General features: G+C 37.0%; 2 protein-coding genes across 2 annotated transcripts; one reads left to right on the forward strand and one right to left on the reverse strand.

Moving 5' to 3' along the window:
• The first annotated feature begins 769 nt into the window (after positions 1–769).
• Positions 770–4,204, forward strand: LOC110720996 (probable serine/threonine-protein kinase PBL23). The gene is made up of 5 exons (XM_021900118.1): positions 770–1,350; positions 1,524–1,705; positions 1,792–1,981; positions 2,106–2,497; positions 3,218–4,204. The coding sequence occupies exons 1-5, from the start codon at positions 1,113–1,115 to the stop codon at positions 3,518–3,520; spliced, it is 1,305 nt and encodes a 434-aa protein (XP_021755810.1). The 5' UTR covers positions 770–1,112; the 3' UTR covers positions 3,521–4,204.
• Positions 4,205–4,567: 363 nt separating this feature from the next.
• On the reverse strand, positions 4,568–11,747 carry LOC110720998 (microtubule-associated protein TORTIFOLIA1-like). The gene is made up of 6 exons (XM_021900119.1): positions 10,716–11,747; positions 9,657–9,848; positions 7,885–7,978; positions 7,143–7,744; positions 6,212–7,063; positions 4,568–5,008 (listed from the first exon to the last, which is right to left on the reverse strand). The coding sequence occupies exons 1-6, from the start codon at positions 11,427–11,429 to the stop codon at positions 4,811–4,813; spliced, it is 2,652 nt and encodes an 883-aa protein (XP_021755811.1). The 5' UTR covers positions 11,430–11,747; the 3' UTR covers positions 4,568–4,810.
• Between the last annotated feature and the right edge of the window lie 1,596 nt (positions 11,748–13,343).

Consider the following 13,343-nt stretch of genomic DNA (forward strand, 5'->3'; position numbering starts at 1 on the left):
ACCGGATTTGGTCCTAATTCTTAAGTACAACTCTTTAAGATTTTGATCAACTAAGCTAATTAATCATCAGCTAATAGACTTTCAATGCACGTTTTCATAATAGATTTTAAAAAGAAGAAATATCATTGTAATCCTTACTTGTTGAGTAAATATTTAGTTGGTTTGGTTTGAACAAAACGTTCAAGGAAAGGAGTCCCACCTAAAAACAGTTTCAATGCTTCATATCATGCATAATAAGATCTATTTGACATAGAAATATTGGTCCATCAAGAATTTCCAGGATTCTGCATCTGTTACGGCATTGACGAAACTGCTCAATTTTAAGAATGTTAGATCAACCTATAAAATGCAAAATTAGCATCCAAGAAGAGAAATGTTAGATCAACCTATAAAATGCAAAATTAGCATCCAAGAAGAGAATTAAATGAGAGAATCAAGATTGGCTTAGCGGTGGAAGATTTCCCTTTTACTCCTATGAGAGAAGCAAAAAAAAATAAAGAGAGAGGATAAATGTATGTAATGTAGGGTGAAGGAAGATCTACCACTTTTTTCTCACGCATTTATTTTAAATATGTATTTTGTAATATCAAGACAGAAAAAAAATTCTAAATATAGACACCAGATGAGATCCAATTTTTTTTCGTTTTCCTACTAATTTGCTTATGAAAATCTCAAACAACTGTATTCATTCTATAATCTAACCAGTTCTTTCGAAAAGCCGTTAAAAACAGGTAAGAGTAAAATAATTACATTGAGAAAATTTAGGCCTTTGATTTTCCAATTCTGCAAATTTGCAAAAAATCAGGGCAATTGTTTTTCCAGAATCCATTTTTGTATGGGTTTGCAAAGTTGGGACAAACTTGGGGAAGGGGCGGAACGAGGGAAGAGAGGGGGAAGAAACCAGTAGAACAACAAAATTACTGGAATAAAACTTCTCTCTTCCCTGAGAAAACCGGAAATTTAACCTTTCGATCCTTCCTTTCGCTTCCCTTCCCCACCTCTAAGGATCTGTGGGGGTTCACCGCCTCCTCCCGTGGCCTATTACCAACATTGCGGTTGATGACTTGGAGAATAAATTTCCATAACCATACATTGTTTGGCATTGTCTAGCAATGAGTTGTTTTTCATGTTGCGGAACACTAGCCAAAAAAAATGATGGGAAAGAGATACCTGCAGAAGAGCAGCAAAATGAAACGGAGGGAACCGGTGGTGAACCTGTTGTTAAGCCATCAGTCGCAAGTAAAAGAGCATCAAAAATGGCATCAATAAGGGCCTCTTTGAGGGCTAGCGTCAAGGAAATCCTATTAGTCAAATCCAAATTGTCATTCGCAAACATATCTTTCAAAACAGGTGATAAATGGCTTCTCTTTCATACATTTCCGCGTCTTATTCATGATTATGTTAGGCAAGAACATTTTGGGCTATGAAATTTTGAGCCATGTCTAACAGAAAGTCACAAGAATTGTATCAGATATATTTTGTGAATGTGCTAAGGTCTAAGGACACTTTTCTTTCTGTATCAGACAGCAGCAGGCACAGATACATCCATGAAGAGATAGCTAAATATGGGAAGGGGAACATCACCGCCAAGATATTCACCTATAGGGAACTATGTGATGCAACTAACAACTTTAAATCTGAGAATTTACTCGGCGAGGGAGGTTTTGGTAGGGTTCACAAGGGATACGTAGACAGCTTAAAGCAGGTAATACATTTCTATCCCTCCCCTTCTTTGTGCACCTGTTCAGCAACAAAACAAAAATGACATAAAATGCATTATGTCTGATTCAGGTTGTCGCAGTAAAACAGCTAGATAGAAATGGATTCCAAGGGAACAGAGAGTTCCTTGTAGAAGTTTTGATGTTGAGCCTTCTTCACAATCCTTACCTTGTGAATTTGGTAGGATATTGTGCTGAAGGCCCTCAAAGACTTTTAGCATACGAGTTCATGGAAAATGGATCCCTTGAGGATCACCTTCTTGGTAATGCCAATGTCTGAACTCTGAACCCTAAAATGAATGAATAATGTTGCTGGCTTCCTGCCTTTCCATATCTGACCTACCAAATTATTTCTTCTGTTTCTTGGCTTCCCCTTTTTTTCTACAGAACTAAAACCAAACAGGAAGCCGCTAAATTGGAAGACCAGAATGAAGATAGCAGCAGGCGCAGCAAAAGGTCTGGAGTACCTTCATGATATTGCCAACCCGCCAGTAATTTACAGGGACTTCAAAGCGTCAAATATACTACTAGACAAAAACTTTAACCCGAAGCTCTCAGATTTTGGCCTGGCAAAGTTAGGCCCCACAGGAAACGAGACCCACGTGAGTACAAGGGTTATGGGAACATATGGCTACTGTGCCCCAGAATATGCATCAACAGGCCAACTGACAACAAAGTCTGATGTCTACAGCTTCGGGGTTGTGTTCCTTGAGATCATCTCCGGGAGGAGAGTCATCGATACTAACAGACCAAGTGAAGAGCAGAATCTAGTGCTTTGGGTAATGTTAAAAATTACCATTACTTTGGTATGATTTTTATTGATAATTCAACTTTGATTAACTTGCTGAGGTTAATCCATGCTATGGATCATCCAGGCTAACAAGTATTGGAATCTTTGTCAATTGCAAGCATCATTATGTATAGCATAACAATGTGTTGTCAATCCTCATTAGTTAATAGAAGCAGCAAAGACATCTAGCCATTCAAAAGAGGGAAACTTAGACATATCTGTAGACACCCGTTGCGCTAAGAAAAAGGGATTCACACAAGGAAATAGCACAGAGATTAAGGAGATAGGAAAACAGTAGCAAAAGGCTATATTCTTACAACCAATGCTACAAATGATACATCTAAGCTGCAAGCATGGAAATGCATCAAAACTAGCTTATTATTTATTAGTAACTGACTAGGTCAAATACCACAGAGTATAATATAGAAGTTCTTGAGTAACAGATTTTCTGCAAATTTTATTGTAATTCAAGTCTACTTATGAAAAGCTATCCCAGCTAGCATATCATTTAAAATAAAAATAAAAGAGTTTACATCTTCATCAAATTGCCAAAAATAGGTCCCTGCATCTATTGGTATAACACCTTTTTATGTTACATGAACAGATGAGCTTACAGCAGGTTCAACTTATACAATAACTATCAACTTTCAGCTAAAACTTGTTTGCCAGCTAGATGTGCTAAACTTACAACCTATTTCTGTGATTGCAGGCACAGCCTTTGTTCAAAGACAAGAGTAAGTTTCACTTAATGGCCGACCCTTTACTTGAGAGTGACTATCCAATGAAGAATCTCTACCAAGCACTAGGAATTGCAGCTATGTGTTTACAAGAAGAAGCTAGCACACGCCCTTATATCAGTGACGTGGTTATTGCCCTTGAATATCTATCTACAGAAAAATCTGTGAACTTGGAGGATTATGAAGAGGAAGGAGATGACAATGATGAAGCAAAGGATGGGAGAGAAAGTGACCAGCCAGGCAACGGCACAGCAAAAGAAGGAAAAAAAAGCTGACACAATGACATCTTCAGGTGCTAGATGTTTGAGGTTATGCTACAAATCTACAATTGTACAGAAACTTCCTGACTGTCTTCTATTCTGACAGAATGAACTAGTGGAAACTCAATCTGCTCTTGTGCTTGGAATAGCCTTTCGAATCTTATCCTCTCAAGGCAAAACTGTGGTCAGATTATTGTACAAGTTGTATATGTTCTTCAAATGTGAAAGACCTTATTTCTAATCAAAGAACTTTCAACCTTTGGCTCTGCTCGTATTCAGCCAGCAAGATTGCAATAGAATATTAAAATTTAATACATACAGGAGAGAGGAATTCCACTGATCTAACGTATTTCTTGTACCACCACTGGTTTTTATCGATGTACTCACTTTCCATTTTAAGGCATTTTATTTGATGTTGCCAACTTCTACTTTATTCTATTCTTGGCAATCAATATTTACCATCTTTTTTACAACAAACTACACCTTTTTCACCTTCTCTTACTTAATTCACTTTTTTGTTATACCTACACACTTTTTTGCTCTCTACTTTATTTACCTTTTTCTTACATTCACTCACCTCTCCTAGAAACAATAATCTACAGTAACTGGGTACATTAATAGAAAATGGATGGAGTTATATTAGCACCTGAACTGCACAGATTCTCCTAAAACAAAGTAAAATTCATAAATAGCTTTAGATTTACCGCCCAGGTATCCATGTCTGGATCATAATATAACAAAGAAACAACAGCAGAAACTGACAATCTACTTCTAAAAAAGGAAAAGTAAGCATCTGATGAAGAGAACAGTTGAGCTGTTCAATGATGAAAACAGAATGTAATTTCAAGGACATCAGTGATCAGCCTGAATTCAGAAAATCAAAAGGCATTTGACATTTGAACACGATCAAATCAAACAATTTCAGAATGACAAATGCAATACAAGCAACAATTTTTTTACAATAATTTCTTATATCATTGAACTGTGAACACCATTCATGGAGTTATACAATAACCAACACAATATATGCATTTTAAAAACCAAAAATTACGAGTAAGAAGTGAAAAGATAGTGAATATTTATATGACTATATGGAAATTGCAATCAGTCACATCAATGGTTGATACACTTGATAGTAAAATACAAGCTTTCCGGTTTAGTGGGTACCTCAAGCGCTTTTGCCAAGGTGAAATTTTGCTGGATGATGGCATCTAATCACTAAACTTCATAAAAGAATTTTTGAGAATGACCAGGTAGAAAGTGCACATGTTTGACTACATGCAAATTACCATCTTATTTTAGCTACTAGCTCCCAGGCTGTTGGAGATCAATGTCCCAGGCTGAAGCCAATTGCAGCATGAGTTGATCTGGAGTTGCTCCTTCCCATTCCTCAGGAAGCTCTATGGAAGAAGAAGCATCATGCAAACTAAACAAAAGGTCCCTCTTCACTTCAATAGGAATATTAAATATGTCGGGTCCATTTTCCACAACCAAATCCAGCAACTGCAGTGCAAAATCAATGTGCAATTAGCACAAGGAAATTTCATGCTGAGAAATTTGATGACATTGCTAATGCAAAAGTTCAAAATCAGAAAATAACAAATGACAAAAGACCTTTTGTTCCTTCAAAAGACAGATAGCACATCACATTTTTTTTTAGAGTAAGAGCACACAACATTTGCCACCAACTCTCATATTCATTTGTTATTGATTTCCGTATAGCTAGGAAGACAGTGAATGGTAAACAGATGAGCCAGACACAGAAGTTGAAGAAATTAAAACCAAACTGCCTGAGATCAAAATAAATGATGATGCATTAAACTGTAAGTGACTTTCTGGCCGCACAACTGAGCACTATCTATCATATAACCGACCTAAAGACAATTAAAACCCAACCTCAAAACCAAGTTATGCACCATTTGTAACATTGTCAGAAATAAATACTGTACTCAAGCAACACATTGGACCAACAATTACTCCTCTAAAGGCCTAAGAAACTCCACATTAAAGACCTAAGAAAACTCCACATTCAAGAATCATTCCCCACTGTTTATTACCATAGTTATCCCAACTAGATGACATACACGTTCCCTTCAAAGGTACAAGAAATGTGTGTCTGAGCAGACCATCAAATTAACAACAAAACAGTGACTGCACTATTCAAGCTTCACTCCACCCAATCACGACCTCACCCTCTTGCCACTATTCTTCTCTATCCTTAAATATCCTCATTGATTTTGAATAGTACTTGAGATAGTAGCAGTTTCTAGCACTAGGAAAGTATCACCAAACTTTAACTATTGTCTCTAAAACAACCATATAATTCATCAATTAAGTTAATGATCAACGGAAAAAAAAAAAAAAAAAAAAAAAAAAAAAAAAAAAAAAAAAAAACAAATTTAAGTAGTGGACAAGATCAGAAGAACCACAGCCTGAATGTGGCAGAGTCACAGAGTGCAGGAAGGTATCCAGACTCACATATAATGAGATAAAAGAGGCAGCAATGTTGAGAAGATAGAATGTCACAAAACACTTGGAAACAGTCAGAGAAGACCACCATACTACATCTATCAACAGACATTTATGTCCATTGGAGCAAGCAAGCAATCAGTCTAGCTATCGCATCGAAAAAACAAAAGATTTTTACGCGGAATATAGAAACAAGAAGTTCAGATTGGGCCGATACAAGAAATGTTTGAACCATACCTGTTGAACCCAAGACAAACTTAAATCATATAAGTTCTGCTCCACCACGAATGGCATGATAGCATTCATAACCTCAACTGCCACCTCATTGGAGAGTTGATCAAACACAGGACCAGATTTATCCATGAGCTTCACAAGCAAAGAATCATCCCCTGTTGATACAACCTCAGCATACGCCGTATCCATATCACCCACTTGAACAGCATCCATTGCATTGCTCCAAGAAGTCCAAACAGGATCACGTTCGGGTTCATTATTGTCACAGCCCATTGCCTCCAGTTCTCGGACAGCTACTCTTGTTGGCCGTACTGTTGCGCTGTCTTCCCCAGCACCTCGAATTGCGGCTAGCGTGGCCTCGTCCTTTGAAGCCTGCCAAACACTTCTTGCTGAGGGACCTTCACCAAGTCTGACATTTCCAGTCCCTTTGTCCCAAGCTCTACGAGCACTAAACTGCTCGTTCTCATGCTCGGATCTTGGAGATCTGCCATCAACAGAATTGCTGCCAGCATCTCTTCTATTACCAGGTTGACCATTTTTAGAAGCACCATATGAATGAAAGTCCCAGGGCTCCTGATGTTCAGATCTCCAAGGTCCTGCCCTACCCCTCATGCTTGGAGACACTCCTTCAGAAGCAGTAAACCGATCACCAAATGGAAGCCTCCCTCCATAGTCAAGGTAGCCATTATACCTGCCAGGACGATTGGAAGATCCATCATAACCAGACCGAAAGTTACCAACCCGCCTGCTTGATGATATGGACAAATCATGTGCCATATCTTCAACCACCCTCTCCAGACCCCGTACTCTATTCTCCAGAGTCACCATGCTGTCGTGTGATCCACCCATGAACTCCTAACACATAAATAACCTTTAGTCATAAGTTTATAACAGATCCATAACCTAGAGTAAATATGCAGCTAAAAATACGCACCTGCAACATATTCATCACATGAGCCTGTTGTCTCTCTAACTGCAGCAACTGCCTCTGAATAGCCAGCCAATTTCCCTTACCGTTCATGAGAGATCCATCAGTTTGCCCATCGACTTTAGAAAAACTAAGACCCCTATCTTCAAGGCCAGATGTTCCTGGTCTCAAATCTTTCCCACTTACCACATCATCAACACATTTGACTCTCATATAACCATCATTCTCTTGTTGTCTAGAGGGTACGTTGGCAGGCATTTTATCTGTGCTATCCTTGTTTTCTCCTATGTTTATCTCTACCTCCCCACCATTAGCATTTGAGGGATTAAGACATTTACGTGGAACAACAACTTCTACTGGCAAATCATCTGAACCTCCTTTTTCAAGTTTTTGAAAGAATTCTGGATTCAAATTTTTATCAGAGAATGCAGGCAACTTTTTCTTCAGAATTCCAACAGCTTTATCTGAATAGTTCCCGATCTTTGTTTTCCCAACAGAATCAGATAATGTGGCATTATTTGACAAATCACGGAGAGAAGACTCTTCATTCCTCTGGTCAGATTTCATATGTTTCTGCTTATCACTATCTGGCAAATCATTTCCAGTGACTAAAGAATTGTCATAGAACAGATAGAAGTAATCAGCACATAAAATTGTACAATGAAAAAATGTGATCACTTTAAGACTACAATGAAAGAAATGTGATCACTTAAAGACTACAAAAAACTGTACAATAAAAATTTTGGACCTTTCCTATCGTCCGAGGCCACATCTACAGCCTTTCCTGACAGCTTCTTCCAATGCTGTAGCGCTTCTGTCATGCTCTCTCTAACAGGCTTTATCTGGTCATATAAGATAAAATAGATGGCAGAGTGTTACAAAAAAAGATTTTAAAAAAATACAAAAACTTATAAAAGAGCAAAAATATACATGAAGGTACAAGGAAAGAGTCAAATTCAGAATGCAGTGAAAGCTCAGTAAAGAAAACTTAGATAACACTGCTAAAAACACTACAAAATGAATTCAACAGCAAAACAATTGCGATGCAGAAACAATTGCAACATTGCTCCAATTAGGAGAGAGAGGAACCTAGGCTTTAACTTGTTCATAAGCTACTCGATCTTGTCTCAGTCGAAACTCGGCTGACATAATGTCCATTAAGGAGCAAAGCTTGGCATGGAAAGCTCATGAGCAGGCTCAAATATATCAATTTAGTAAAAATTTCCATTCTTTTTGTTCTTTGCTCTTCCGCTTTGGGATGTTCTGTTTAATTCTTCCAAGTTCTGTAGTTTTTTTCCTTTTGTGGCAAAAATTTTCCCAACTTTCTCACCAACCTTAACGAAGGGAATAAGAGTTAATTATATGTAATAATCCTTCCATCCCTAATTACTTGCCCCATGACCATTTGCACATGATTTTATGCAAGTGAATAAGCAGAGACAAGAAAAAAAGAGAGAGAAAGAGAAAGTGGGTGAGTATGGGACCCAGCTCAAGAAAAAGTAGAGAAAAAAATTCCTAAAAAGAGATGGGGCAAGTAAATTGAAACACCGCATAAAGGAAAATTGGGCAAGCAAAGTAGGACAAAGGAATGAATGCTCAAAGTATTAGCGAAGAGAGATTCATGAATATCATAGCTTAAAAGAAAAGTAGTAAATTGGATTTCATGATTTAGGCTCGAACTATTTTAGCTCGGAACTCAGCTCAGCATGTTATCACCCCTAGCTTTTAATCCCTTAATGTTCACCATGATTCCACCAAAAAAAATTGCAACAGTTGTATTACTCATATCCTCCCTAAACACTTGATTAAGTAGGATCTAATGGAGAATCCAACCATAAGATTTATAAACTATATGTAATTTAAAACATGAAACAACCTTATCCAGACATTCCAAACTAGCTTGACATGACAACTAGAGAATAATTAAAAACTCACTTCAATAGCTGCAAAAACAAAAGAAACAAAATACTTTATAGCAGCAAATTTCAACTACTGCAATGTTTCATACTAGCAGTCAAGAATAAAGATAGGCAGCCTCTCTGAAACAGATTGCCTTCAAGTTACCTTCTAAAATTACACAAGCAGCAAGTCCCACTTGCAGGTGTTATAGTTAAGATTTTAAACTAGCTTTATTTTACGTAGTTCCACTAACATATCATATTTAACTACACGTTATCCATATTCCTTGGACTAGAGAAGTAAAACTTAATTTAATTTTTTTTTAATAAAGGACCAATACTTCAATCAGTTAGTAAAAATAAGGTGGAAGCAACTACTATGATCCACAGTTACATAGTACTCAAGTGTTCCAGGTTCCAGTATGAGCGACAAAAGGAGGAAGAAAGGTACAGGGTCAGGTAGTATCTTTGTTCAGTTAGGTGGAATAAAATGCAACAAAAAGCTTGTGTCAACATTCCATTAGTGTGGACACTAAAATCCAGAGTAATACAAGATTAACCACAAAAGCCACATAAACAAGGATAGTAATGCAAAATTTCAGTTAATGTTCCGTGAAGCTACCTTGTCAAAGCGACAAGCCTCTAAAGCAGTCAAGGTCGAGGATGCTCCATTTTTAACCAAGTCAGTTGAATGCAGTGCCAGTGCTATCAATGCCTCAGCAGCAGCCTTGCGGGTAGCCCAATCTGTGCTAGCGAGGCAATCATGAATGCTTTTCAGTAAAGGGTCTAAGTTTGAGGGTGTTATAGCCCCTACCTGAAAAAGAGTTTGCAAACAAAGACATTACAATTTAACACCTTGAACAATACAAAAAAATATTAAAATTTGCTGTGTAACTAGCATAACAAGAAACACAGGCTTGGTTCATATTCTTAATATGATGTCTTTGCAACTTGCTATACAAATACAAAAATTTCTCATTTTGTTGCACCCTTTTCTTGATTCTCAATACCCCTCTTCATCCCATTTTTTAGATGATCAACTCACATGCATCCCTCCTAGATAAATAAAAATCACAGCATCATCAATCTTCAAAAACCATTTAGTCCTTCCGTAACCATTCCAACCACTAAAAGTATAGAACACAACTAACATGAATGCTTCTCTTTCCTCTGGTTCTTTTTCTCTTTTCCTATCTATAATTCTTTCAATCATATCAAACCCAACAAAACTCCTAAAACCCCTCTTCATCCCATTTTTTAGATGATCAACTCACATGCATCCCTCCTAGATAAATAAAAATCACAGCATCATCAATCTTCAAAAACCATTTAGTCCTTCCGTAACCATTCCAACCACTAAAAGTATAGAACACAACTAACATGAATGCTTCTCTTTCCTCTTGTTCTTTTTCTCTTTTCCTATCTATAACTCTTTCAATCATATCAAACCCAACAAAACTCCTAAAACCATTGCACACTAACAATTCTCAATTTCAATTCCATTCAATCATAATTAGTCGAATACACAAACAAGCTGCATAAACCACAAAAGACCAACTTCAAAGCAATGGTCGTCAATCCACAAACACAAACTCATAACATATCAAGTACATGATCAAAATATCAAAACACAATTAAAAAAATATTAAAAAAAACCGAAATTCAGAGGCAAAAATCGAACCTGAGACAAGCTAGAAACAACAGGCAAGAGAGCAGATTTAGCAAAGAAATTAGGACTATTCAAGTGCTTGCAAACCCTAGGACAAAGCTTCTGAAACGACGAAAGCTGCGGATTGACAGCACAATCAACCACTCTCCCCAAACACATCGCAGCTCCAACTTGAACCCCTTTATTATTCTCCCCCATTGCCTCAAACAAAGGCCTCACAAACAAAGAAACAACCCCATTTTCAGAATTCTCCCCTTTTATATAAATCCCAGATAAATTCCCAACTGCATCTTTACAAGCTTCTCTAACCCCAGAATCTGGGTCCCTCAACCTCTTAGCAATGTGAGCAATGATCTTCACTAAGTGGGTCCCAGTTGAATCAGGGTGGGACCCACAAACGGCGGCGAGAAGCCGGATTGATTCCTTCTTAACGGAGGGTTTTGATTGGTCGGAGGAAGAAGAATCGAAGAGACAGTTTAACAGCATTGGAACCGCGTCGTTTTGAAGGGTTTGAATGAGGGTTTCAAGCTCTTCAATGGCGATCTGGTGGGTATCTCTGTCTGATAACTTGGAGATTGAGTTGAGGATTCTTTGCTTCAATTCCACCATTGCTAAGTGAGAGGAGAGAGAAGATGAAGATGGTGGTACTGTAGATTGTGTTGTTGTTGTTGTTGTTGTTGTTGTGGGTTTTGTGGATTTCGAGGATTTGGGTCCTTGAGACCCCATTTTTGTTTAACTTTTTTCTGGGAATTTGAAGAATGTAGATGAATAGAGCATGAATCAGAGCTTTAATGGCGGAAATGAGATCTGGGTAGATTGATGAAATGGAGTGAGAGTGTTTGGGTTTTTTGAATTTGTTGAATTTTTTAGAGTTTTTTTGAATTTTGAACAAATTTGGGGTCACTTTAACAAGAAGGAAGTGAATGAATTACTATGATTTGAAGGGGAAATTGATGTTGGATGCGTGGGTCATTATTAGTTTTGTGGGTGGGATATCCGAACCGTTAAACACTATCGTCGATTCCGGTAACCGATAATCAATAACACTAAAAATGATACGAGTATTTATGAACTGAATCGATAAGTTTGAGTGTCCAAACTTTGGGTACCCGGATTTTCGGATCGGTTATCGAGTACCCGATATGATATCCAATAATGAAAATTAGACTTTGTAATTTATTATGACATCATTCAACACTAATTAACAACAATACCACATAATCTTTGACAAAATCATTACTAATAATATTAGTATATAACTAATCATTCAAATTATAAAGTGATTATGAAATTATATAGAGTAAGAATTAAGATTTTGGATAAATATATTTTAGAAAAAAAAAATTGTTTATCAGATCGGATCGGGTAACTGTTATTTTTAAAATGATATTCAATAACCATATTCGATAACAAATTATCGAATTGGATACCCTAATTTTTGGATCAGTTACGAATCGAGTTTTAGAATTTTCGGTTTTTGGATAAATTTGCTCAACCCTACCTTGAGTTTCTCATCTGATTTATCAAGGGGCAAAATTGGCATAATTTAGGGCAAAATGTTATTCCACTTATAACCGGTGTTAATAGTTTTACAAGAAAATACAAATTCATATCCTATATTAACAAAACTTGTTTATATAAGGGTATCTACGTCATTTTTTGTTGTAAACTAGGGGTAGCACTGTCACTTCAATAATTAAGCTTGTAAACGATTAAATAACTTAGAGATCGATCGACAAAGTTAACTCTTGTGGTTGTCATTCAATGGAGATTGAAAGCTCATCTTCAATGGAGAAGAAGTAAAAGCTCATCTTTAATAGAGGAAACAATGGAGGAGTGAAACACCTACCCTTTGGTGTTAAATATATCCTTAATTTCTCTATTTTTCTTAGAGTTTTTGTTTAATAGTCGTCGAAAATGGTAAGGTTTGAGACTGCCATCTTGTTGTTTGAGTATGGGGACGGGTCGGGATGATGAGCGTGACATTTGAAGTTTATGCTTGTGAAGGAGAAAGGTAGGTCTTCGGCATCTTTGCTTTTTGGCTTTGTTCCTTCATTGTCAAAAGGTTTCGGGTCTTCGTTTCTCCATTGTCAAAGGGAGAGAGGTGGTTCTTCATCTCTTTTTGGCTTCATTCCTCCATTGTCAAAGGGAGATTGAAGGTAGGTTTCTCTTTGGAGCATTTACAAATGTTATTTGACGGAGTAATGATGACAATGTAAGTCTGCGTCATCACCAATGGGAAGCTATGATAATATTTTAACGAAATTTGCTCACTCTGTGTTAGATATTTAAGGATATAAACACAAATTTGTTAATATAGGATATAAATAACGGTTGACTTTAGTTTCATCCATGAACAATGAAAATTTAGACATTCATTTACAAGCTAGCTTGTCATTGGATAAACAACTATAGATTAATATTTATCAAGATTTTTTTTTTTTTGCAAACACTAATAATATAAGGGGTCGTTTGGTTTGCACAGGATAATCGGAATGGAATGAACAAAGGGAATGAAAGAGAATGGAATGAAACCCTTTTTATGTAGTATGTTGTTTGTTTTACAAAACAAAGGGAATCACCACCACCACCACACAACCCCTCTTCCCCACTTTTCCAGCCACTCCACCGCCCAGCCAC

This window comes from Chenopodium quinoa, unplaced genomic scaffold (genome assembly GCF_001683475.1).
Source record: "Chenopodium quinoa cultivar QQ74 unplaced genomic scaffold, ASM168347v1, whole genome shotgun sequence".
In the NCBI taxonomy this organism is placed as follows: Eukaryota; Viridiplantae; Streptophyta; class Magnoliopsida; order Caryophyllales; family Amaranthaceae; genus Chenopodium; species Chenopodium quinoa.

Coding starts and splice junctions, on each gene's coding strand:
- LOC110720998 (XM_021900119.1), bottom strand. CDS start 11,429: ATGGGGTCTCAAGGACCCAAATCCTCGAAATCCACAAAACCCACAACA. Junction 9,849..10,715: donor TTGTTTCTAGCTTGTCTCAG/GTTCGATTTTTG, acceptor ACTCTTTTTCAG/GTAGGGGCTATAACACCCTC. Junction 7,745..7,884: donor GGCCTCGGACGATAGGAAAG/GTCCAAAATTTT, acceptor ACAATTCTTTAG/TCACTGGAAATGATTTGCCA.
- LOC110720996 (XM_021900118.1), top strand. CDS start 1,113: ATGAGTTGTTTTTCATGTTGCGGAACACTAGCCAAAAAAAATGATGGG. Junction 1,706..1,791: donor ACGTAGACAGCTTAAAGCAG/GTAATACATTTC, acceptor TGTCTGATTCAG/GTTGTCGCAGTAAAACAGCT. Junction 1,982..2,105: donor CCTTGAGGATCACCTTCTTG/GTAATGCCAATG, acceptor TTTTTTCTACAG/AACTAAAACCAAACAGGAAG.